General features: G+C 51.2%; 1 protein-coding gene across 2 annotated transcripts in view; it reads right to left on the reverse strand.

Annotated features, from left to right (window-relative positions):
* Positions 1 to 23,951, reverse strand: part of JAK3 (Janus kinase 3) — a 73,121-nt gene that overhangs the window by 15,084 nt on the left and 34,086 nt on the right. For both annotated transcript variants that reach the window (XM_029613726.1, XM_029613725.1), the window contains exons 9-19: positions 23,029 to 23,140; positions 22,578 to 22,761; positions 22,064 to 22,185; positions 21,819 to 21,950; positions 21,343 to 21,427; positions 18,681 to 18,814; positions 17,516 to 17,654; positions 13,388 to 13,539; positions 9,845 to 9,995; positions 8,955 to 9,094; positions 689 to 878 (exon numbers count right to left, since the gene is read on the reverse strand). In XM_029613726.1, coding sequence (XP_029469586.1) covers positions 689 to 878; positions 8,955 to 9,094; positions 9,845 to 9,995; positions 13,388 to 13,539; positions 17,516 to 17,654; positions 18,681 to 18,814; positions 21,343 to 21,427; positions 21,819 to 21,950; positions 22,064 to 22,185; positions 22,578 to 22,761; positions 23,029 to 23,140 — 1,541 coding nt within the window. The remainder of the gene's footprint in view (positions 1 to 688; positions 879 to 8,954; positions 9,095 to 9,844; positions 9,996 to 13,387; positions 13,540 to 17,515; positions 17,655 to 18,680; positions 18,815 to 21,342; positions 21,428 to 21,818; positions 21,951 to 22,063; positions 22,186 to 22,577; positions 22,762 to 23,028; positions 23,141 to 23,951) is intronic.

Below are 23,951 nucleotides of genomic sequence, written 5' to 3' on the forward strand. Positions count from 1 at the left end.
CGCACTGTTAGCCACAGTAGTACCTAGGGCTGATCAAGGCGTGCACTGTTAACCGCAGAAACACTCGGGGCTTAACAATGAGTGCGCTGTTAGCTGCAGTAACGCCCAGAGTTTAACAATTCATGTGCTGTTAGCCGCAGTGACGCCCGGGGCTGAACAATGCGTGCGCTGTTAGCTGCAGTGATGCATGGGGCCGAACAAATCGTGCGCTGTTAGCCACAGTCACGCCCAGGACCGAACAATGTGTGTGTTGTTAGCCGCAGTGACGCCCGGGGCTGAACAATGCATGCGCTGTTAGCCGCAGTGACGCATGGGGGCTGAACAATGGGTGCGCTATTAGCCGCAGTGACGCATGGGGCTGAACAATGGGTGCGCTATTAGCCGCAGTGACGCATGGGGCTGAACAATGGGTGTGTTGTTAGCCGCAGTAGGCGCAGATGTTCCTGGGGGACATGGGTAGGTTGGGAAAGGGATTGTGGGATTCATTTTCAAAAGGACTCTGCATGTGAAAATCACCTATGGGCAGTGCATGTAAAAGTCTGGAACGTAATCTCCTGCACGCTTTTTACCTGCGCTCACCTTCTGTGGGATGGAGCTGGGGCAGGGATGCAGAGCCTGACACCTCTGGGAGCTGGAAAGGTGTTGGGAGGGTTGGGTGGGGGCACAGGGATATTGAGCCTCTCTTTACCTGCGCTGTAACACACTCCTCGGTACTGTACGATGAAATCGTTATGTAGGGATCGCAGGATCTCGCTCTCCCTCTCAAAGTCCCGCAGGCGCTCCGCTGTGCTCTGCTGCAGCTTCTTCACTGCCACCAGGTCACCCGTATTGTCCCCCAGGGGGTCGTAGCGACACAGATCCACACTTCCAAAGTTACCCTTCCAAAAAGGGGGAGGGGGGAGAGAAAGAGGAGGAAGTGGGGGGGTCAGACGATGCACAGTAAGTGGGAGCGTCTCGTTCTCTCTTTTCTGTTTAAGACTGTCCCACAGTACTAGGGCCTGCCTCCGGGACGGTTCTATAATGAGGCAGGGTGAGGCGGCCGCTTCAGGAGGCAAACTTTGGAAGCGGCAAAAACTGCCGCCCTCTCTCCCCCCCACCCGAACTCCTGTGGCGGCCGCCTCACCCTGCCAGAAGCAGAAACATTTCCAGCAAATCTGGAAAACAAATTCAGAGACGTTTTTTGTGAGGAGTGCTTTACAATTACAGTGAGAAGCCTCAAACTCAGCATACGGTGTGCGTGTCCGTGTGGGGCGGGAAACTGTGTGTGCGAAATCCAATGAGCTAGGAGGTCTGTTCGGAAATGGCCGATGGAGGAGGGCAGAAGCGGTGGGAGAGGCGGCCCTTGCTAGCCTAGCCAGCTGCGCGGCCAGGGAAAGGAGCGGGGCGGAAAGTACCGGTGCCGGCTTCGCGCGTGCCGCGGGCGGAGACGCTCAGGGGAGCGAGCTCGCCCCGCGAGCTGCTAAGGAGCTGGTAGGAGGTGAGGATCTGCATTTCTCGAGGAGGTGGCTGGAGCCTAAAATCCTCCCCTTCCTCCCCCACCGATTCTCTCTCCATCTACCCTCTTCCACCCCGGGGGAAGAGAAATGTGGCCCGGCTGCAGAGGGGGAAGCTGTGTTCCCAGGGGGGAGGGGTTGCGTGTGTGTGTGTGGGGATTTGAACTCTCCTCGGAGAAGCGGAGCCTATGCGTGTCCCGGTTGGAACTCTGTCCCTGGCATACGGGAAGTGTTTGTGTGTGTGTGCGCGGGAGGAAGGGGAAAAGGGAGAATGTGTGTGTGTATCCAGAGGGGGCGGGGGGGGGGGGGGTTGAGCCCTTTATCCTAGATAAGGGGCGTTTGTGTCACCGGGGGGCGGGGGGGCGATATAGATCATTTTATCTGGGGTAAAGGGAATGTGTATGTGAGTGTCACAGGGCAGGGATTGGAGCCATTTATCGGGCAAAAGGGGAGAGTGTGTGAAGGGAGTGGAGTGGTAGGAGCTCAGTATCAGAGATAAGGGATGTTTGTGTATGTATTTATGTGTCATGGGGGGGAGGGGAGTGTGAGTGTGTCTCTATATGTATGTCCCTTTATTTGGGATAAGGGAAGTGCGTATGTGTCTGTGCCCTGGAGGGGAGGAGCGCTGGAGCCCTTTACCCAGATATGGGTTGTGTGTGTGTGCTGGGGGAAGGAGTTTACGCAGGATCAGGGGGGAAATCTGGGTGTCCTGGAGGGGTGTGTGGGTGTGTGTGTCCTGGGGTATAGAACCCTTTATCCGGGATAAGGAAGTGTGTGTGTTCTAGGGTAAGTACGGTGGAGGTTAGAACCCTTTACCCAGGGCTGGCTCTATAATGAGGCAGGGGGGTCCACCGACGGCCCTCTTCTTTCTCAGTCCACCCCTGCCCCACCACCTGCGAGCACCAGGCCTGGGCAGGAGGAAGAGAAAAGGCTTCGTGGCCGCCGATGGAGCACAGCCCGCCGATGGCAGGAGGAAAGAAGAGGCCTAGCAGCAGCAGGAGAAACTAAGAGGCCCCTGTCTGCCTGCTGAGCTCATTCCTCTCATCACAACAGAAAGGAGAGACTGAACCTGATGGACAGCATGTGTTGGTGCATATGTGATACAGCATGGGTTGCGTTAGAGAAAGCATCTGTATGTGTATGTATGAGAAAGCATCTATCTGTGGGTGTGCATGTGTGTATGAGAGCATGTACCTGTGAGAGCATGTGTGAGAGCATCAATGTGTATGAGTGAAAGAAAGTGGGTGTATATGTATGAGAGAGCATCTGTGAATGTGAGAGCACCTACTTGTGTGCCTGAGAGCATGTGTTGTGTGTGTGAAAGAGCAGGTGTGAAAGCGGGTGTGTGGATAACAGCATGTGAATATATGAGAGAGCATCTATGTTTATGTGAGCGCATGTATGAGCATTAAAGAACTTGTGTGAGAGAGAGGAAGGAGAAAGTTCCCTTGCTCTCCCTGTTCCGCCCACACTAATCCACAGAAATCTCAGGGTGACCAGAAATCAAAAGTTCTCAGGTATGGAAAGCAGGAAGAAGCAGCATTATGGGCCGTCCTAGAAAAAGATGATGGTACATCCATTTTTACTGGAGTGGTTTACAGGCCTCCGACTCAAATGGAAGAGCTAGACAGAGATCTGGTCAAAGACATCCAGAAGCTGGGAAAGAAGGGAGAAGTGTTATGGGAGATTTTAATCTGCCAGACGTAGACTGGAGAATCCCTTCTGCGGAATCTACCAGAAGTAGAGAGATAGTGGATGCCCTGCAAGGGGCTCTCTTGAAACAAATGGTAATGGAACTTAGTTGACTTGGTGCTCTCTAACGGGGCTAATGTCTCTAATGTCCGGGTGGAAGACCATCTCAGCACTAGTGATCATCACATGGTATGGTTTGATATTACAAGTAGGATGCAGAGAAGTAACACGAAGACCCGAGTTTTGAATTTCAAAAATATGGACTTTATCGAAATGGGAAAGTACCTGGAGGAAGAACTAGAAGACTGGGAGAAAATGGGAGAGATGGAAGAACAGTGGGCCAAACTAAAAGGAGCAATTAGAAAGGTAACACATTTATATGTTAGAAAAGTAAACATAAGCAAGAGAAACAGGAAACTCACCTGGTTCTCAAAGGAGGTGGCTGATAAAATAAAAACAAAAAGAACAGCATTCAAGGATCCCAAAATGAGGAACACAGGGAAGAATATCTGGTGAAACTGAGGGAGATAAAGAAGGACATTAAGAAAGCTAAAAGTCAGGTGGAAGAAAGGATTGCCAAAGAGCTAAAGAAAGGTGACAAATCATTTTGTAGATATATAAGAGAAAGGAGAAGTGGTATTATGAAATTGAAAGGTGACAATGATTAATATGTGGAGAGAGAAGAAGATATGGCAGAAATATTAAACAAATACTTCAGTTCAGTGTTCACTAAAGAAGACCCTGAAGGACCTTTGCCAGTTGACAAGACCATAGATGGAGATGTGATAGATAAAAATATGTTTATAGAAGAGAGTGTATGGGAAGAGCTAGGAAAACTGCAACAGAGTGGACACGCCAGAAGGAGTAGAGAGAATGAAATGTGATTTAAGGAAGCTTGCACAGTGGTTGAAGACTTAGCAACTGGGATTCAAGGCCAAGAAGTGCAGAGCCACACATCTGGGGTGCAGTAATCCAAAAGAGCTGTATATGATGGGGGTGAAAATCTAATGTGCACAGACAGGCAGAGGGACCTTGAGATGATACTGTCTGATGACCTGAAGGTGGCAAATCAATGCGACAAGGCGATAGCTAAAGCCAGAAGAATGCTGGGCTGCATAGAGAGAGGAATCACCAGTAAGAAAAAGGAGATGATGATGACCTTGTACAGGTCCTTGGTGAGGCCTCACTTGGAGTACTGTGTTCAGTTCTGGAGCCCCTATCTCAAGAAGGACAGACACAGGACGGATGCGCTCCAAAGAAGGGCGGCAAAATGGTGTGGGGTCTTTATCGGAAGACTTATGAGGAGAGGCTGAAGGATGTGAATATTTTTATTTATTTATTTATTTATTTATTTAAGGTTTTTATATACCGGCAATCATGAGAACATATCTTGCTGGTTTACATGAAATGGGAGTGCATTAAATACATCAAACTAGAACTCAGGTGACCGAAAGTACAGTTACAATTAACAAGGGTGGCAGAACTTGGTGAAGAGGAAGAAAAAGGAAAGAATAAATGGTTAAACGATATACAAGTCACATTACAAGTTATGTACAAATGGCATGATTAATGGCTGAATGTTTTGAGGAGTCCTTGGGTTGTGTCCTTGGATTGTGTCATTAAATTGTGTCTTGGAAAGCTTGCTTGAATAACCAAGTCTTAAGTCTTTTCCTAAAAGTTGGGAGGCAAGTTGGGAATATGTATATATATCCTGGAAGAGAGGAGGTGCAGGGGAAATATGATGCAGACCTTTAGATACCTGAAAGATTTTGATGATGCACAATCAACAACAAACCTTTTCCGTTGGAAAGAAAATCAATAGAACTAGGGGTCATGAAATGAAACTTCAGGGAGGACGACTCAGAACCAACATAGGAAAATTGGTTCTTACCTGCTAATTTTCATTCCTGTAGTACCACAGATCAGTCCAGACAGCTACCTGAGGATAGGAGAAAATCCTCCAGTATGTTGTTGACCCCCGCAATGTGGGATGCCGCCAGCAAGGCTAAATGTTGTTCGGCCCAGGCCATCAGACGTTGTGCTTCGAGAGCCACCGGACGACTCTTGGTTCCCCCCCTGGCGGTTGATGTATGCTACTGCCGTCGCATTGTCCGAGAGAATCCTTACTGCCCTGTTGCGAAGAAGTGGGAGACAACTCTGTAACGCAAGCCGTACAGCCCTGGTCTCCAGTCACTTGATAGACCACCGGGTTTCCTTCGCTGACCATTGATCCTGGGCAGACTGAGATCGACAGACTGCTCCCCAACTGGATAGGCTGGCGTCTGTGGTGATTATCACTCACTGAGGTACCTCGAGGTCCACCCCTCATGTCAGATGCTCAGGACCAGCCACCAGCCAAGACTGGATCTGGCTGAGTGGACGCCATGGAGCCAAGGACCTGCAAATAATCCCAGGCTCTGGGCGGACCAAGAGCAACGTTCCTGTGTCTGCAGCTTGTTTATGCACTCGGCCATAAGAAAGACTTTGCCTGCTCGAGTTCGAATCATGCCCCCAGAAAGTCCAGATTCTGCGAGGGAACAAGATGACTTTTGGCGTGATTGACAATCCAACCAAGTGATGTCAACCGGTGCAGGACCTTTTGTACCACCTGCTTGCAGAGGTCCTCAGTCTTCGCTTGAATAAGCCAGTTGTCCAGGTAAGGATGCACCAACACCCCCTCCCTGTGGAGGGCCGCTGCCACTACCACCATGACCTTGGTGAAGGTACATGGCACTGTCGCTAGGCCAAATGGTAGGTCACAAAACTGGAAGTGTCTGCCGAGGACCATGAAGCAAAGAAATTTCTGATGTTCCCTGTAGATTCCGATATGCAGGTACGCTTCTGTCAGATCCAACGAGGCCAGGAACTCGCCACTGCGAACCGCCGCAATGACAGAGCGCAGAGTCTCCATTCTGAAATGGAGCACCTTGAGAGCCTTGTTCATACCCTTGAGGTCCAAGATAGGTCGGAAAGAACCTTCTTTCTTCGGCACCACAAAGTACATGGAATAGCGTCCCGCTCCCCACTCTTCCTGAGGGATGGGAACAATAGCTTGTCGAGGGTCTGACGAACGATCTGCTTTTTTGCCTGTGAGCCGCAGGATGAAACCATGAAGAGGTCTCGGATAGGATAAGCAAACTCCGATGACAGGGATAGAGGAGTGGGTCGGCCGGATCTCATTGTGGAGGCTTGGTACCAAGGGAACCTTCACCTGATCCATCTCGGCCTGCTTGACGGCCACGAAAGGACTGAGGCTAGGGCTGCGACCGCCCCTATGCTTGTCGAATTGCCAGACCAGGGGCCCTGTTCTGGCGGAAGCGTCTTTGCCCCCAAAAATGAGCGCATGTCGGAAGAAAACCCCGGGTGCTCTTAGGCCTATCCTCAGGCAGCTGTCTGGACTGATCCGGGTACATACAGGGAACAGGAAATACTTCTTCATGGAGAGGGTGGTGGATGCCTGGTATGCCCTTCCGGAGGAAGTGGTGAAGCCAAAAACAGTGAAAGAAATTCAAAAAGGCATGGGATAAACACTGTGGATCCCTAAAGGCTAGAGGATGGAAATGAGGAAAAGGGTGCATGGGGGTAACTTGCTGATGTGGCAGTTACTAGCCTTAACCAATAAGCTTTCATACTGTTGATGCAACTCCAACAGTGCTCTCTGCTTCAACGGCAGGAGGGAAAGAGGAAAAGGGGAATTAGATTCAGACAGCAACCAACAAGGACATTGAATGTTGTGGTCAGGGAAAACAAATAAGCATAGGGGTAACTTGCTGATACAGTTGTTACTACCCTTAACCAACAACTCTAACACTGATCTCTACTCCAACGGCAGGAGGAAACAAGGCATTGGACTCAAACAGAAACCAAAGGCCCTGACTTTGACAGTCTGGGAAAATGATAAGTGCAGAAACTCCCATAAGCTTGCTGGGCCGACTGAATGTTGTCTACATGTCTGTTTGTGCTATATGATCTTTTTATTCTGCATTGGGAGAGGTTCTGCATGTGTGTGTATGGTAAATTCACTGCAGATTTATTGTGGGTTTCTGTGGGTTTACCTATTGTTTGGAAATTGCCGTTGTCATTTTTTGTAACATTTAATTTGTTTGTCTTCTGTACTTTTAGATATTTTGTTGATTGTTTGCATTTTGCTGATTTTATTATGTGCATTTATTGTTATCCACTAAGATTTTCGGATTAGAGGACTACAAAGTTTCTAAGTAAATAAATGAATAGACAAATAAATAAATGTGTGACTGAGGTGAGGTATCCTGCTAGTGTGAAGTTTGTGTAGGGATCTATAGGATCCTGGCTTATTCTGTTTTCCTAATAGGAAGTGCATTGGTGTTTAGGGCCTGCTGCAATATTTGCAGTAACGCCTTTTCATAGATAAGCTATTTACTTTTTGAATTAATTCTTTTTTTTTTTTTTAGTATGGAAGGCTTACTTTATTGTAACTGTAATTCAATTTACTCATGGCTTTCTGAGGACAAAGCCCACACCCAACATGCATTACAATAGCCTAATACCATAAGCATTACAAGTGTGTTTTTTTGCGGGGTTTTGTGGTTGGCACACAGCAAGGCATGTAAAAATAATATATATGTTGTTGTGATATCTACCTCAGAAGACTGTATTTTGAATGTCCCTTTTTCATGTAAAATAAGATATTATAAATGCAGAATTTGTAATTGTGAGTGGTGAGGGCAGGAGGGTGTGGGCACAAGGCTATACAGGGCCTAGTCTGCCTTATGTCCTTGCAACAGCTCGGAGAGAGTGCACCACAGACCACCACCATTCACCCACCTCCCACTTCTCCAGGGGGAAAATGCTGGGGAAAGGTGGGAGGCAGGTTTTAGGGTTCCTGGGAGTATGGCGGGTTTGCCAGCTTCCTAGAAACATCATCACTCTGCCACTCCTCTGGGAACTCTGACCCCCTTCTTTCCCCTTCCGCAACATTTCAAATCACTAAAAGGGCCAGACTGCCTCTTGATGATTTGACCTCGCCTCAGGCAGCAGATTCTCTTGCGCCACCCCTGGCCTGCCTCACTCTCTTCTGATGCACGAATCAGGGAGTGGAAGGTGAGTGAGGAAGCCCTCACAGCTCCCAGTAGGGAGGGGAGAGGAGGAAGCAAGAGATTCCAGGCATTGCTCCGCACTGGCACCCACGACCTGGCCCTACAGCCCACTACGTACGCTCCTCTTGACAAGGAGGCACCAGAGCCACAGGGGCTACCTACTGGGGAACCTCCCACCCCAAGGATCCACTAAGTGATGGTCTAAGGTCTCCAGCTACAGACCCTCCCCGGGATAAATGATAGTGGAAAGGGGGTTAAGTGCAGTTAAACTTAAGTAGAGGAACCAGCCCCTCCCCTTCCATGAAAAACACGTGCTGAGTGTGAGTCTCAGTGAAGGTGAGTGAGAGGGAGGATAAGTGAGTGAGAATGTCACTGAGAGGGTGAGTGAGTGAGAGAGATTGAGTGAGGGTGAGAACTGGAGTGAGAATCAGTGAGAGTGCTGTTCACTGCATTCATGATTCATTAATTAGCAAAATCTGATCTTAAATTCTCCGGACTTTGACGTTTCCCTCCCCATGCATCTAATTATGACTTGAATTAAGGACTCATCGCTGGTGCACCAGGCACCCAATTGGCTGAAGCCTTCAGCGTGATCTGCTCCCTAATCCTTCTTTTCAGGCAATGCATGGCCAGGCACGACGGAGGCCAGTGGATACCTCCATCTGCCCCACCCACCCCTCCAGGGCACTCCTACCTTGCCCAGGGCGGAGATGTACTTTAGGTGACGTTCCTCGTAGAATGGGGGGTCCTGGCAGTCCGTGAGGCTCATATGTCGCCAAAAACTGTCCTTAATCGGCAGGTCCCCAGGGGACAGGTCTACTAGGAGCTCATAATCTGAAAGAGAGAAGCAAGGTAGTGTCTTAAGACCCCCCCTCCTCCCCGTTCTCCAGGGAGGAAGAGTAGGGAGGAGAAGGAGCTCACAGTGGTGCCGGGAGTGGGGGGGGGGGGGGGGGGGGGGGGGAGAGCGGTGACGCTCCTGCCTTACTGCTGTCCCCAGGTCCTCTGGTACTCCCTCCCTAGGAGTTCGCCAGGCTTAGGGGGACACCTTTTGTATCCACTTTCATAGGAGCTCAGGGGGGGAGGGGGCCCCATTTGCATATCCCTCCCCAGAAGGGTCACGGGGATGAGTTCTACACCCACAGCCTTTCCCTGCAAGAATCAGGGGCCAGGAACCTGTGGTAATTGAGAGGTAGATATCCGGCGGGCCGGCGAGCAGGAAACGTAGCCGGATAACTGTTCCCCGGATGTTCAGCGGCATTTTCCCAGATACGTCTGCCGCTGAATATCCCCGTCTACATTTACCTGGATAAAGTTATCCCGGTGTCCTTCAGGACAGGTACGTTTTCGGACCAGACAAAGTGACCCCGCAGCCTGGAAACGCCACCAGCATCTTCTCTTTGTTGCTGAGTGAATTTAGCCAAGGTGTGGGTGAGGGAGGGGGGGTGTGTTGGGGGGGGGGGAATCTCCAGACCTCAGCTATTGTCCGGGTAACTCCAAAAGATGGAGACCTTGATGGTTTGGAGGTGCCAGGATGTGGTCAGGCGCTCGTAGGCAAGCCTGGGCGGCCTGTGCGCTGCCACCTACCGGATGTGATGAGGTTGTTGAGGTCTCTGATGATGGCTCGGAAGGAGGGGCGCAGGAAGGCTCTGTAATCCATGCAGCAGCCAATCAGATTGGCCAGTTCTGTCCACTTCAGGGTCGGGAGCTGGAGCTGATCCTGGTAAAACTGCAGCTTCTGGGGGCAGGGAGGGGAGGGGGGGAGAGGGAGTCGCTTGTGAGAAGAAGGGTAGGGGTATGGGGGCGAGAAGTGTCAGGCACAGGGTTGCGCATACCTCACACTTAAGCCAGGGGATGTTGAGTCTGATCTGAGTCTCTCAAATGCACTGCTGCTGACCCTTCTTAACCACTTGTGAGGGAGAGGGTGCAGAGGGAGGAAATTCAGTCACTTGTGAGGAGGGGTGGGAGAAGTGTGTGGGAGGAGACTGACCTAAAATCTCCCTCCTTAAACTGTGTCACTTGGCAGCTCTGCAGAGGTGAGAAGCAGAGACAAGGCAGAGCAATTCCAGCTCCTATCATAACAGCATGCCGCAGAAAGTCTACATGAAGTGGACACAGAGATTTTGCATCAACGACCCCTCCACAACTCCCCCCTCCCCCGACCCCCAGCTCCAACCGCGGTTTTAGAAACGCAAGCTTCAGAGATCCCAGGACTTCTAGCTCTACTATAATAATAATGGAAGCAGAGCAGAACTAGGACACTTCCTCTTACTATTCACTCTACAAAAAGCATGTTCAAACTGTGCTGTCACCTCAATAACAATGACATAAAATCCCTCCACTACCAAACACACTGTGCCATAACAGAAATCTTGTAAAAAAATACACTTGGCATCTATGGGGCAGATTTGTTGTACCAAAACAGCACCAACTGCCAGGACTCAAACAGTAACAAACCCACCTATGAAAAGGCAGCACCGCAAATATTACACCAGGCCCTACAACACCAGTACACCTCCTATTAGGAAAACAGAACAAGCCAGGTTGCTCTAGGTCCCTACAGAGAAAATTCACAATAGCAAAATACCTCACTGTGGTCATACATACAGAACACTCTCACCAAATACAGAATAAAGAGGCTACAAAAAGTATAAAGAGAAATGCGTAGACAAGAAGTGAACTGAAAACCACAAGAAGCTAGACTCTGAATGCAGTGCAAGACTGGAGAAATAGAAATAGGGCACTTCTGTGCTGTTCAGGTGTTAGCAGTACTATTCTCACACTATGCATTCATCGAGCAGCAGTGTAACCCCACGACAAGGATGACAGAAATAGACCCAGGGCAATTTTCAAACTCATTGAGCCAGGTAAATTGGCCAGTCTGAATATTGCACTCCTTCAGTCTGGCTAAATCTACTCACATGCTTCTAGTTGTACTCAGGGGAGGCATTCACAGGGTCAGGGTTGGAGTGGGATTGGAAAATAAAGCATGCAAATCTTACTTTACATATTTTCACAGATTTCTGATGCACCTTTCCAAGCACTCAAAAGCGAGGTAAAAACAGATAAAAATTCAAACATCATGCCATAAAAATCCCAATAAAGTAATCATCATAAACCAGAACAGCAATAAAAATTCAAACCATGGATGTACATCAGACCAAGCCAAAACAAACAAGAACTGAAATATATTCTAAGCCTAAAGCCCAGAGAGAAATCAAATAAAACCAGAACAAGCCATCAGTGGCATAAAACAATTTAAGACAAAGACAACTAAAGAAGACAAACCCGATTTGCAAACCTGCACAGTTAGTTTCCAGAGAGACTAGTCGCAAAAAAGCAGATGCATGTCTGAGGTTCTCTGCACCCTGGACAACTTTTAAGGGAACATACGCCAATCTCTTTCCTGTTGACAATCTGGAACAAGGTCTATCCACGGACTTGGCACCTCAGTGGACAGTTTCAGAAGTGTCCCACAGGCCTGCATGCTGCTTGGATAATTTGGGACCCATATACAAAAGTGCACGCAGATTTTGCAGGTGCAAACTCCCCACCCGGGGGTACACGTGCACACCTTGCAGAATATCCCTGACCCCAGCGCTGTCTTCTCCCCCTCCCCCACCCACACTAGTGGGGGGAGGGGAAATTTTTCAGGAAGGCTAATTTTTAAACAGTCCACATAGGCAACGGCTGTGGGGATACATTTTACTCGCAGATATTACCCTGACTTTTCCAAGCATATAAGCCCAGAACTCCGCACTGAAAATGTGTAGGTTTGCGTGTTACTGACGTTAACATACATGCAAAAAGCTCTTGCGTGTATATAAAAGACAGAAAGGCACCGACATACAGTCCTTAGGACTAAACAGTAGATTAGTCTATGAACTCCACACCACAATAAACCATAACTATAATACTATGTGTAATAAAACTACCGGTGTAAGTAGTACCTTGGTACAATTGGTCATGAACTACTTCGCTAAATGACTATGTCTAATGATTTATTGTAACCGAACCTTTGATGGCACCTGTTAGAATGTACTATTGTACACTTTTACCTACATTAAATATGTGCCTACATGTAAACCGTTGCGACGGTATTTAACTTAGCAACGGTATAGAAAAGTTTTTAAATAAATAAATAAATAAATAAATATTTACGTGCATCCTTTGAAAATCTAAAGTATGCATGTAAATCGCCCCAACTCCATCCCTGGAACACCTCCTTTTAATACATGAAATGGCTTTTGTATGTGCTTTTATGTGCACACTTCCCTGGGAATTTTTCTAAAGGCCATTTACTAACATAAAACCAGCATAATTGTCATGTCAAGGTATGTGATCCTGAACCTGTGATGCAGCAGTGCCCTCTTGTGGTCAATTGCTAAAATAGCATCTAGCAGTTGGCAGGATAGAGAGATGTGGACAAAGCGATGGTAAAAGCCAGAAAGATGCTTGGCTGCATAGGGAGAGGCATGGACAGCAGAAAGAGAGAGGTGATATTGCCCCTGTATAGGCCCCTGGTAGGACCTCACTTGGAATCCTGTGCACAATTCTGGAGGCCGCACCTTCACAAGGATATAAACAGGATGGAGTCGGTCCAGAGGGTGGCTGCTAAAATGGTCAGTGGTCCTTGTTATAAAGCACATAGGGACCGACTTAAAGATCTAAACATGTACACCCTAGAGGAAAGGTGAGAGATGAGAGACATTGTAATATCTCAAAGGTTTCCATGCACAGGAGGCTCTAGAACAAAGGGTCATGGAATAAAGGTGACAGGGGGTAGAAATATTTCTTTACATGGAAGCATGGAACGGCTTCCCAGTGGAGGTGGTGGAGACAAAAACAGCATGAGAATTCACGAAAGCATGGGATAAATACAGGGGGTCTCTAAGGAAGTGATGAGGATTATAATGCTAAACCAATTGGAGGGGTGGGCCATACGGTCTTTTTCTGCCGTCATGCTTCTATGCCGAGTGCTAGATTTTAAGGCACAAGGAGAAAGTCTACATATGATAAGCCCCCACTGAGTGTCACATGGGAAGGAGCAAGCCAAGAGGACCTGCGGGACGGCTCCTTAAGGAGAGATGCAGAGGACAGAAGCAAGACGTCACAACGGGAACATTTTACCACTGCCGGCTCCAGGATGCTTAGGGGAAGGCTCCCACTGCTGAAGATCTCCCAGAGCGTGGTGCCAAAGCTCCAGCGGTCCGACTCCTGAGCCAGGCTCCTGGGATCGTACACACACTCCGGCGCCACCCAGGGGATGCGGTCTGTCAGCACTGCAAGGAGAGGACAGATAAAGGAAAATTAGTTCTTACCTGTTAATTTTCGTTCCTGTAGTACCACGGATCAGTCCGGACTGTGGGTTGAGCCTCCTTTCCAGCAGGTGGAGACAGACCAAATCTGAAAGGGTGTCCTATATGAGGACAGAGCCTACCCTGCAGCCCTTCAGTATAACCATTGTCAAAGCAGAAAACAAAAAAACAAGAAAAGGATCAAGCAAGTAACCAAAAAACTCAATTGAGCAACTCCATAACAATGTAAAAAAACATGGTAAAACTAAGCGCTCTTGCATATACTTGGTGCTCGAACAACCAAGGCTTCCGGTGTAATCGCTCAGTGTTCTGTAGAAAATGAAGTATTGAGTTCTGCGAATCTGCAATAACAAGGCTCGAGTGGACAGTAAGAAAAAGACAAACAGGGAAGGGCGTCTGGACTGATCCGTGGTGCTACAGGAATGAAAATTATCAGGTAAGAACTCATTTTCCTTTCCCTGTACGTACCCAGATCAGTCCAGACCGTGGGATGTACCAAAGTTTCCCTAGCCCGGGTGGGACCGAGACAGTCCCGCTCGAAGCACTTGCCGCCCAAAGGAACCAAAAAACGGTGCTTGCACATCCAGACGGTAGTGTCGAGCAAAAGTATGCAGGGACGTCTATGTGGCGGCCCTGGAAATCTCTTGCGGAGAAACTGATTGGCTCTCCGCCCAGGAAGTAGCTTGAGAACGCAACGAATGAGCCTTTAGGCCCTCAGGAACCACCCGACCCTGGCAAAGATAGGTCGAGGAAATCGTCTCTTTCAACCACCGTGCAATAGTAGTCTTAGAAGCCGGTTAACCCCGATTGGAACCACTCCAGAGGACAAAAAGATGGTCCGAGACCCTAAAGACCCTAAAGATACCGGAGTGGAACTCGTTTAACATCCAGTTTACGAAGATCGCCGCCAGCGGTACCTGCAATCTCCTCGGTGGAGAATGCTGGAAGCTCCACCGACTGGTTGACATGGAAGGTAAAGACAACCTTCGGCAAGAAGGAAGGCACCATCTGGAGGGAAATACCTGAATCGGTGGGGCGCTGGGACTGGCCTCGCGAAAGGAGCGACGCCCACAAAAGGGCTGAGACCAAGATTGAGACTGAGAAGAATAACCCCTAGAGGAGCCACCTCGTCCGCAAGGCGAATACCTCCTCTGTCCCTGGAAGCGAGGACGGGAGGGCGTAAAGGAACGAGATTGTTTCGGACAGTCCTCAGGAAGCTTATGAACCTTATTTTCCCCCAAGGAATCAATAAGCTTCTCAAGGTCCTCTCCAGAAAGCAACTTACCTTTGAAGGGTAACGTGCCCAGTCGTGCCTTGGAGGACGGTTCGGCCCACCAATTGCGCAGCCAGAGGAGCCATCTAGCAGACACCGCCGACGCCATCGCCTTCACCTGGACGTGGAAGAGGTCGTAGAGCGCATCAGCCCCATATGCGATGACGGCTTCCAGACGTTCAGCCTGCTCCGCCTCTGCCGACGGGAGGTCCTGGGTGCCGAGTAATTGTTGAACCCACCTGAGACTTGCCCGCTGCATGAGACTGGTGCAGATAGTGGCTCGGACCCCCAGAGCCAGGACTTCAAAGATGCACTTCATATGGGCCTCGAGCTTGCGGTCCTGTCCGTCCTTCAGAGCCGTCGATCCCACCACAGGGATAGTGGTGTGCTTGGTGACCGCAGAGACCGAGGAGTCCACGGTGGGGATCTTCAACATGTTTAAGCATTCCTCCGGGAGGGGGTAGAGCTTATCCATAGCCCGCCCCACCCGGAGTCCCGCTTCAGGAGCCTCCCATTCCCGCAGGAGCAGCAACTTGTGCATGGGATGAAAAGGAAAAGCGCTTGCCGGGGCCCTGAGTCCCGCCAGGACTGGGTCCATATTCTTGGGCAAGGAGGCCGTAAGGGTATCCGCAGGGGGGCCCCTCCAGCCCCAGCTCCTGGAGGACAAAAGGGATGAGGGGCTCCAACTCCTCACGCTGAAACATGCGGAGAACCCTAGGATCGTCCCCCTCCAGGGGTGGGAGTGCGCTCGCCAAATCTGAAGTGGGATCGGGACCCGGAATAACTGGGGCTACCGGGGTGTCAGGGATGGGGGCCACCCCCGGGACTACCCGCACCCGAACGGACCCCGGAGGTTCTGCGGCAGGACAAATAGGTAGCGGCGCGGGGTGCGGAATTTTTGCCGGGGGGGGGGCCAGGGGGGGGAGCCCTCCTCCTCCTCCTGCAAGCTAGCCAAATAGGATTTATGCAGGAGGACAACAAATTCTGAAGAAAAACAAGCTTTAGATTTCCCATGGGGGGGAGGGGGGTCAGGGACCACATCCTGGGGGGCCTCGGGGCTCAAATTGGGGGGAAAATCGCTAAAATCTGGCTCCCCAGCCCCAGGCAGCTCCAAATCGGGAGCTGAAGAAAAACCCAAAATGGCCGCCTTTCCCGGGCTTTGCCAACCCGGGAACGGCCTGGCCATGCACTGGGGGTTCCGCACACGGGCTGAATTTGCCTGCCCTGCCGAGGAGGGGCCTTCCTCACCCGGCAGGCAGGCAGGCTGAACAGAGCCCCTCGTGCGATAAGCGTCACGAGGGCTGCCCACACGCTAGGCAGGCTGCTGGGCGCGGCATCCTCAGTGAAGAGGAGCCGCACGCTGAAGAAAAAAGTTAAAAATAGATATGATTGGCAGCCCGCCGGCAGGAGCAGAGGCAGGGGAGTGAAGCCTGCACGCTCCTGTCTATCTGGCTGCCGGTTTGAATGCCAGGTAAAGCCAAATTAAAGTCTTCTTATAATTTTATTTATTTATTTATTTATTTATTAACTCAGACTGAGCACAACAATGGAGCACTATGCTCCCTAGGCAGCCGGCGGGGAGACGAATGACTGGACCACCAGCCTTGATCCCCACACCTGGAAGCAACCATGGACTCAGGCTATGCTCCGCACAAGGGGCGAAGCCCCCCTGAGTCCGGCAAGAGCCAGGAGACGGGACTGTCTCCTGCACAGACTAAAAATTAAACTCTCTCTTCTTTTTTTTTTTTTTATAGGAAGAAATCCAATCAAAATCCCTAAGGATTTTGATTGGATTGATTGTACTTGCTTGATCCAAGAAGAAAAAGAAGGCTGACTAGCCTAGATCAGGAGACCGAAGGGAGACGTGCTGCACCTGCTGGAGACAGACAAATGCTGAAGGGATGCCGGGTAGGCTCTGTCCTGACATAGGATACCCTTTCAGATTTGGTCTGTCTCCACCTGCTGGAAAGGAGGCTCAACCCACCGTCTGGACTGATCCGGTTATGTACAGGGAACAGGCACTTGGGCAGGAACTGATCCAGGGGCATGGAAGGGGTTAAGACATATCCTCAGTCAGCTCTGTGCTCTCTGCCAGGCTGGAGGTTTGTGTTTTTAACTGGTATTTTCTCCCTGGAGAGAGGAGGCTGCCTGCAACACACCTACTAGCATGATTCGGGTTAGGAAGGGATTGGGATAAGCTGTGTTTCTGGGCCCTATTTTGAACACCGCCGAGCATGGGTTCTGGATTAGTGGCTTATAAATAAATAAATAAGTGTGGCTGGATTAGTGGCTTTAAATAAATAAATAAGTGTGGCTGCATTAGTGGCTTTGGGTAATTGCATGTGCGGTGGTGATCCAGAGGATCCCAATGAGCCTCGCCTCGGGTCAAATAAATTCCTTCCTCATTCCTTAGGTGGTGATGAGAGAGAGTGAAGACTGCACAGTCCTTATGAACTGAGGACCATCAAACAGCCAGGAATGACAGGGCTCCTGGCGTTCACTGGGACTAATGTTAAAACTACCTTACTGGAGCGGAGGGAGCTATTGCAGCCTGTAACCTGCCTGCCTGCCTCTCCGCCTGCTTCACGTAATTCACCCCCCAGCGCCAGGCTGCTGGCTGGGGCTTTCTGCCTTCTCCTTGCCCCTCCCCCAGCATTCTGCACTCACGTTCCTTGGTCAGGGCGCTGATGCTGACCCCAGAGTCGCTCAGTTTAATAAAGGGGGGGCTCCCGGCGCTGGCATCTCCCTCTCGGCTCAGCAGGATGTTCTTGGCCGACACATTGCCATGGATGATGTTCTTGTCTCCCTGCGGGGGAGGGGAAGGAGGAGAACACAAAGACATGAGGACTGCCAGACCTGCGTCCCACCCGGGGGGGGGGGGGGGGGGGGTGTCTGTCCAGCTCAGCGCTCGGTGGCAGCGGGGCCTTCCCAGGGGGGGGTTGGGCAGAGTTGGCTGCCCGCTCTCTCACCCTGCCCATTTCTGGTGTCACCTCCCTGCCGTCACTTTAATGACCCTCCTGTCTTGCATAACCCTGTTAAATCCCTTTCTGACCCCAGCTGCAGGGTTTGCCTCACAGCATCCTGTGACAGTGAATGTGCCTGTTTGCTTTAAAGGTAATGCCGGGAGTTCCTAATTCTTATCTTGTGAAACACAGGCCCAGGTATGCTGAGGGTTTTTCCCATTTTGTTGCTAGAGGAAAAACGCTCGGTGGTGACTAAGAGCGTCCTGTGTAATTTCTCTGCACCTTACCTGCTTTTATGCCTTGCCTCCAGCAGACCTAGTCCTAGTTTCTGAGGCTCTCTTTGTATGAAAGTTCTTCCACACCTTAATTTCCTCTTTACCTCTTGCTGTACCTAGACAGGCGTACCTTGTCCTTTTGGGAGATGAGGCAACAGTATTCAGCTGCAAAACCTTTCCCCTGTCCCCACCCCGGGGCTGGAAGTAAAGCGCTGTTCTGCTACCCACGGGGCCTTTCGCCGGCATGAGCAGAGCCGCTCCTGGAGGGGCATTTTGGGCAGGATCAGACAATAGCTCACGCAGATTGCATTTTCAAACCTGCACGCGTTAATTCTCGGAGAAATTTCACCCCATCAAAATGCAGATGCCAATCTCCGCAGGGTGGCAAAATTCCAAGGGAAGGTACACAAGATACTTTCCCTTCAGAACTGAGGTGCAAGATCGGTGGGGGACAAAGCACCCACAAATTTCGCATTTAGCTGGAAAGTTTGGAAATTCTCCCCCCCCCCCCCCCCCCCCCCAATTAATGATGTTAGCAGATTGCACAGCCAATCTGAGGCCTCTGCTGATGAATGTTTGGCTCTGATGACTCACCAGAAAGTTGAGAGCATAGGCGAGCTGCTTGGCCACTTCAAGCTTCCACCTGACCGTGATCCGGCTGTTGTCCTTGTGCTTCTTAAGGTACATGTCCAGAGGTCCGAACTTCACATACTCCTGTACCATGATACCTGCAGAGCCGAGGAGAAGCAGCACGCCTGAGGCCGAGCCTCATGCACACCTGTACCAGGATATCAGCAGCATTGGAGAGGAGCAGCACGTGTGAGGCTGAGCCTCACTCACACGCACACACACACCTGCAGCAAGATACCTGCAGACGGGGAGAAGCAGGACACCTGCAGGCAAGACTTGGACACAGCGGCACCAGGATTACCAACAGCACTAGGCAAAAGCAGACCTGAGGCTGAGCCTCACACCCCCCTGCACCAGGAAACCTGAAATCAGGGAAAAGAAGCAGACCTGAGGCCGAGCCTCACACACACCTGCACCAGGAATCCTGAAATCAGGGAGAAGCAGCACACCTGAAGCCGAGCCTCATACACACCTGCACCAGGAAACCTGAAATCAGGGAAAAGAAGCAGACCTGAGGCTGAGTCTCACACACACCTGCACCAGGAAACCTGAAATCAGGGAAAAGAAGCAGCACACCTGAGGCCGAGCCTCACACCCCCCTGCACCAGGAAACCTGAAATCAGGGAAAAGAAGCAGACCTGAGGCCGAGCCTCACACACACCTGCACCAGGAAACCTGAAATCAGGGAAAAGAAGCACACCTGAGGCCGAGCCTCACACACACCTGCACCAGGAAACCTGAAATCAGGGAGAAGCAGCACACCTGAGGCCGAGCCTCACACCCCCCTGCACCAGGAAACCTGAAATCAGGGAAAAGAAGCAGACCTGAGGCCGAGCCTCACACCCCCCTGCACCAGGAAACCTGAAATCAGGGAAAAGAAGCACACCTGAGGCCGAGCCTCACACCCCCCTGCACCAGGAAACCTGAAATCAGGGAAAAGAAGCACACCTGAGGCCGAGCCTCACACCCCCCTGCACCAGGAAACCTGAAATCAGGGAAAAGAAGCACACCTGAGGCCGAGCCTCACACCCCCCTGCACCAGGAAACCTGAAATCAGGGAAAAGAAGCACACCTGAGGCCGAGCCTCACACACACCTGCACCAGGAAACCTGAAATCAGGGAAAAGAAGCACACCTGAGGCCGAGCCTCACACACACCTGCACCAGGAAACCTGAAATCAGGGAAAAGAAGCACACCTGAGGCCGAGCCTCACACTCACCTGCACCAGGAAACCTGAAATCAGGGAAAAGAAGCACACCTGAGGCCGAGCCTCACACACACCTGCACCAGGAAACCTGAAATCAGGGAAAAGAAGCACACCTGAGGCCGAGCCTCACACACACCTGCACCAGGAAACCTGAAATCAGGGAAAAGAAGCAGATCTGAGGCCGAGCCTCACACACACCTGTACCAGGAAACCTGAAATCAGGGAGAAGCAGCACACCTGAGGCCGAGCCTCACACACACCTGTACCAGGAAACCTGAAATCAGGGAAAAGAAGCACACCTGAGGCCGAGCCTCACACACACCTGCACCAGGAAACCTGAAATCAGGGAAAAGAAGCAGACCTGAGGCCGAGCCTCACACACACCTGCACCAGGAAACCTGAAATCAGGGAGAAGCAGCACGCCTGAGGCCGAGCCTCACACACACCTGCACCAGAAAACCTGAAATCAGGGAAAAGAAGCACACCTGAGGCTGAGCCTCACACAACCTGCACCAGGAAACCTGAAATCAGGGAAAAAGAAGCAGACCTGAGGCCGAGCCTCACACACACCTGCACCAGGAAACCTGAAATCAGGGAAAAGAAGCAGACCTGAGGCTCAGCCTCACACACACCTGCACCAGGAAACCTGAAATCAGGGAGAAGCAGAACACCTGAGGCCGAGACTTGCACACACCTGCACCAGGAAACCTGAAATCAGGGAAAAGAAGCAGACCTGAGGCCGAGACTTGCACACACCTGCACCAGGAAACCTGAAATCAGGGAAAAGAAGCAGACCTGAGGCCGAGCCTCACACACACCTGCACCAGGAAACCTGAAATCAGGGAAAAGAAGCAGACCTGAGGCCGAGCCTCACACACACCTGCACCAGGAAACCTGAAATCAGGGAGAAGCAGCACGCCTGAGGCCGAGCCTCACACACACCTGCACCAGAAAACCTGAAATCAGGGAAAAGAAGCACACCTGAGGCCGAGCCTCACACACACCTGCACCAGGAAACCTGAAATCAGGGAAAAGAAGCAGACCTGAGGCTCAGCCTCACACACACCTGCACCAGGAAACCTGAAATCAGGGAGAAGCAGCACACCTGAGGCCGAGACTTGCACACACCTGCACCAGGAAACCTGAAATCAGGGAAAAGAAGCAGACCTGAGGCCGAGACTTGCACACACCTGCACCAGGAAACCTGAAATCAGGGAAAAGAAGCAGACCTGAGGCCGAGACTTGCACACACACCTGCACCAAGCTGCCAAAAGCACTAGGGAGAAGCAGGACAGCCGGGGCTGAGCTTCACACACACGTGCATCAGGAGAACTGCAGTCAGGAATAAAGCACAGGTAGACTGCAGCTCCCACTGACCGGCTGTAACCTTTATAGATGGGATGGAATGCTCTCACTTACTGTCAGTGCCCACACAGACCCCATGGAGCAGGACGAGATGTTTGTGGGAGATCTGACTCATCACACTCGCTGCTTCCAGAAAGGACTGTACCAAAGAATCAAAATCCAGAAACAAAACCTTCAGACATCCTGTTATTCATCCGAGCTCCCTCCCTCCCAAACAGCCTCGGTTTCTCCCTCCATCTCTGCTTCTCTCCAGTGCAGATAAACCTTTGACTTTCCCAGGCTCTGAGCAGGAGGCTGGAGAAGGGGGGTTGGAAGAGGGGAAGGGGAGGGTGGAGAGGGCTGAAAAAAGGGGTAGACGAGAGTTTGGAAACGGGGGAGGACGGCTGGAGAAGGGCAGGGGCGAGGACAGCGAAGAGGGCAGGTGGAGGAGGGTGAGAAGGTTGAAGATGTGGGCCGGAGAGGCTGAAGAAGGGCAGGGGGAAAGGATAGTGAAGAAGGGGGTTGGGGGAAGCTCACACCCTAGGCCTCACCTCACTGAAGTTCCTGTAGGCGCCGTCCAGCACCTTCAGCACCACCTCCGTCTCGTAGCTTTCCTCGTGGTCCGTGTCCTTCTTGGTGCCCCGGAAGATCTTCGTAAAGGATCCCTGCCCCAGGCTCTCCCCCTGGCGGAAGAGAAAGGAGCGGGACATGAAATCAAGCCTCGGCCCGTCCCACGCGCAGAGGCTCGACGTCACGCGCCACGCGGCCCACAGCACATGCGGAGCACACGGCGTACCCAGACGAGGTTCTCCGGCCTGATGTTCTGGAAGGTCATCTGACTGATCTTCTTCCGGCTCCCGGTGGGGGAGGTTGGGGGCTGTGGGCAGCTTCCCCTCACGATTAACAAGTTTGATTTTTCTTTGGCAAGGGCAGGAACACGGCGAGAGTGAAGAAAAAGCAGAGAAACAGAGAAGGCATCAGCTGGGTCAGCCTGGTCAGCACGACGTGCGCACCTCCCGTGTATCACGAGGACAAACGCTTTCATAGGCTCACGACGACCTCAGCCGCACTACAGCTAGCAGAGCAGGGATTTGAGTGCACAGCTCTCTGCAGCTCCGCGGGCCCCACTCTTCCTCCCCCTCCTCTGTCCTCTCTCTAATGTGAATACAGAACTGGAGGACCCAGACAGTGCAGCCTTCCACCTCCTCTTCTCACTCGGGGTAGGGAGCGCCTTCCGTTCCCTGCGGAGCAGCAGCGCCGCACCGCTGAGCACCTCTCCGGAGCCCCAGCCTTCCCTGCCCCCTCGTTACCTTTCGGCACGGGTGGGTAACAGCTGTGGAGCTGGATGGTGATTTTCCTGGCGTGCAGCGTCGCAGTCTGGTAGTACTCCAGCAGTTCCTTCAGGCCGTGGAAGCACCGTGGGACCCCCAGCAAAGAGTAACCAGAGTCTGTCTTGGTGACCAGGCAATCCTTGTAGTCTTTGCCCAGGGACGTCTGGCAGGAGGGGGAAGAGAGACACAAAGGGAGGTGGGTTTCACCCAACCACCATGCAGTTCCACAAGGCGGGACAAGTCGCAGGAAGACAAGATGAGAGCACATAGGATGAGGAAAAGGGAGAGCCGTGGGGGGGGGGGGGGGCGAGGGGATAATGGAGGGTGCGGGGAGTGAGGAGAGGGGACGGTGGAGAGTGCGGGGAGTGAGAAGGGGTGCTGAAAGAGGAGAGGACAAGACAAGAGCGGGAGCGGGAGCCGTCGTCCCTACCTCAATGCAGACGGTGAGGAAGTATCTGTCGAAATGCTGCGGGGTGCAGCGCACGATATAATGGCCCCCGCTGCTGCCCAACCGCTTCAGCTTGTTCACGGCAAACTCAGAGCTGAGGGAGAGAGAGAGAGGGAGAGACGCTGAACCATGGAGTCCTGGGAAACAAAGGCGCTGAGCTGGATCGCCTCCTTAGGCCAGGTCCAACCGAACAGGCGGATCCCATGGTAAAGGGGCAAAACCTGGACTGGATCTGGATCTGCCTCTTCAGCTGACCCGGGTAGTGAGATGATGACCATCTTTTTTTTAAATTTATTTATGTATTTATTTAAAAGGATATTTTTTTATCCGCTCTCGTATCAAGGTTCGAGGCGGAGTACAAACAATAATAAAACATTCATACTAAAAGTTCTTAGACGAATCACACACAAAAAAACCCAATCAGTAAGCATTAAATCAAACAAATGCCAGCTTTTTATGATAGAATAGCTAGGTCCATATGGGGTCAGGTGTAACGACTTCGTCTTCTATAAAAATGGGGGAGGTCATTGTACAGCATCACTCTAAGGACGCCTGAACAAACAGATGTGGTTTTCATGCCTTTTTAAAAGATTTAGGGCACATTAAGCCTCTCCGATTCTCCGGTAGAGCGCTCCAACGGGTAGGGCCGGCTACTGAAAAAGCTCGCTCTCTGGTTAAATTGAGGTGGTCAACTGCCCCCCATTTCCCTTCAGCCAATAAACTTATTTTCCTTTCTCCTGCCAGCAATAAATCCGGGGCTGTACACAGCACCACCTCCACCTCAAATGGTGGGTTTTCAAGATAAATCAAATTACACGTGACTCTCAATGTATAAAGCTACACACAAATCCAATTACTGAGAGTCAAAAAATTCACAGAAAATAATCCAAAACATAAGCAAAATT

This window comes from Rhinatrema bivittatum, chromosome 8, assembly GCF_901001135.1.
Source record: "Rhinatrema bivittatum chromosome 8, aRhiBiv1.1, whole genome shotgun sequence".
In the NCBI taxonomy this organism is placed as follows: Eukaryota; Metazoa; Chordata; class Amphibia; order Gymnophiona; family Rhinatrematidae; genus Rhinatrema; species Rhinatrema bivittatum.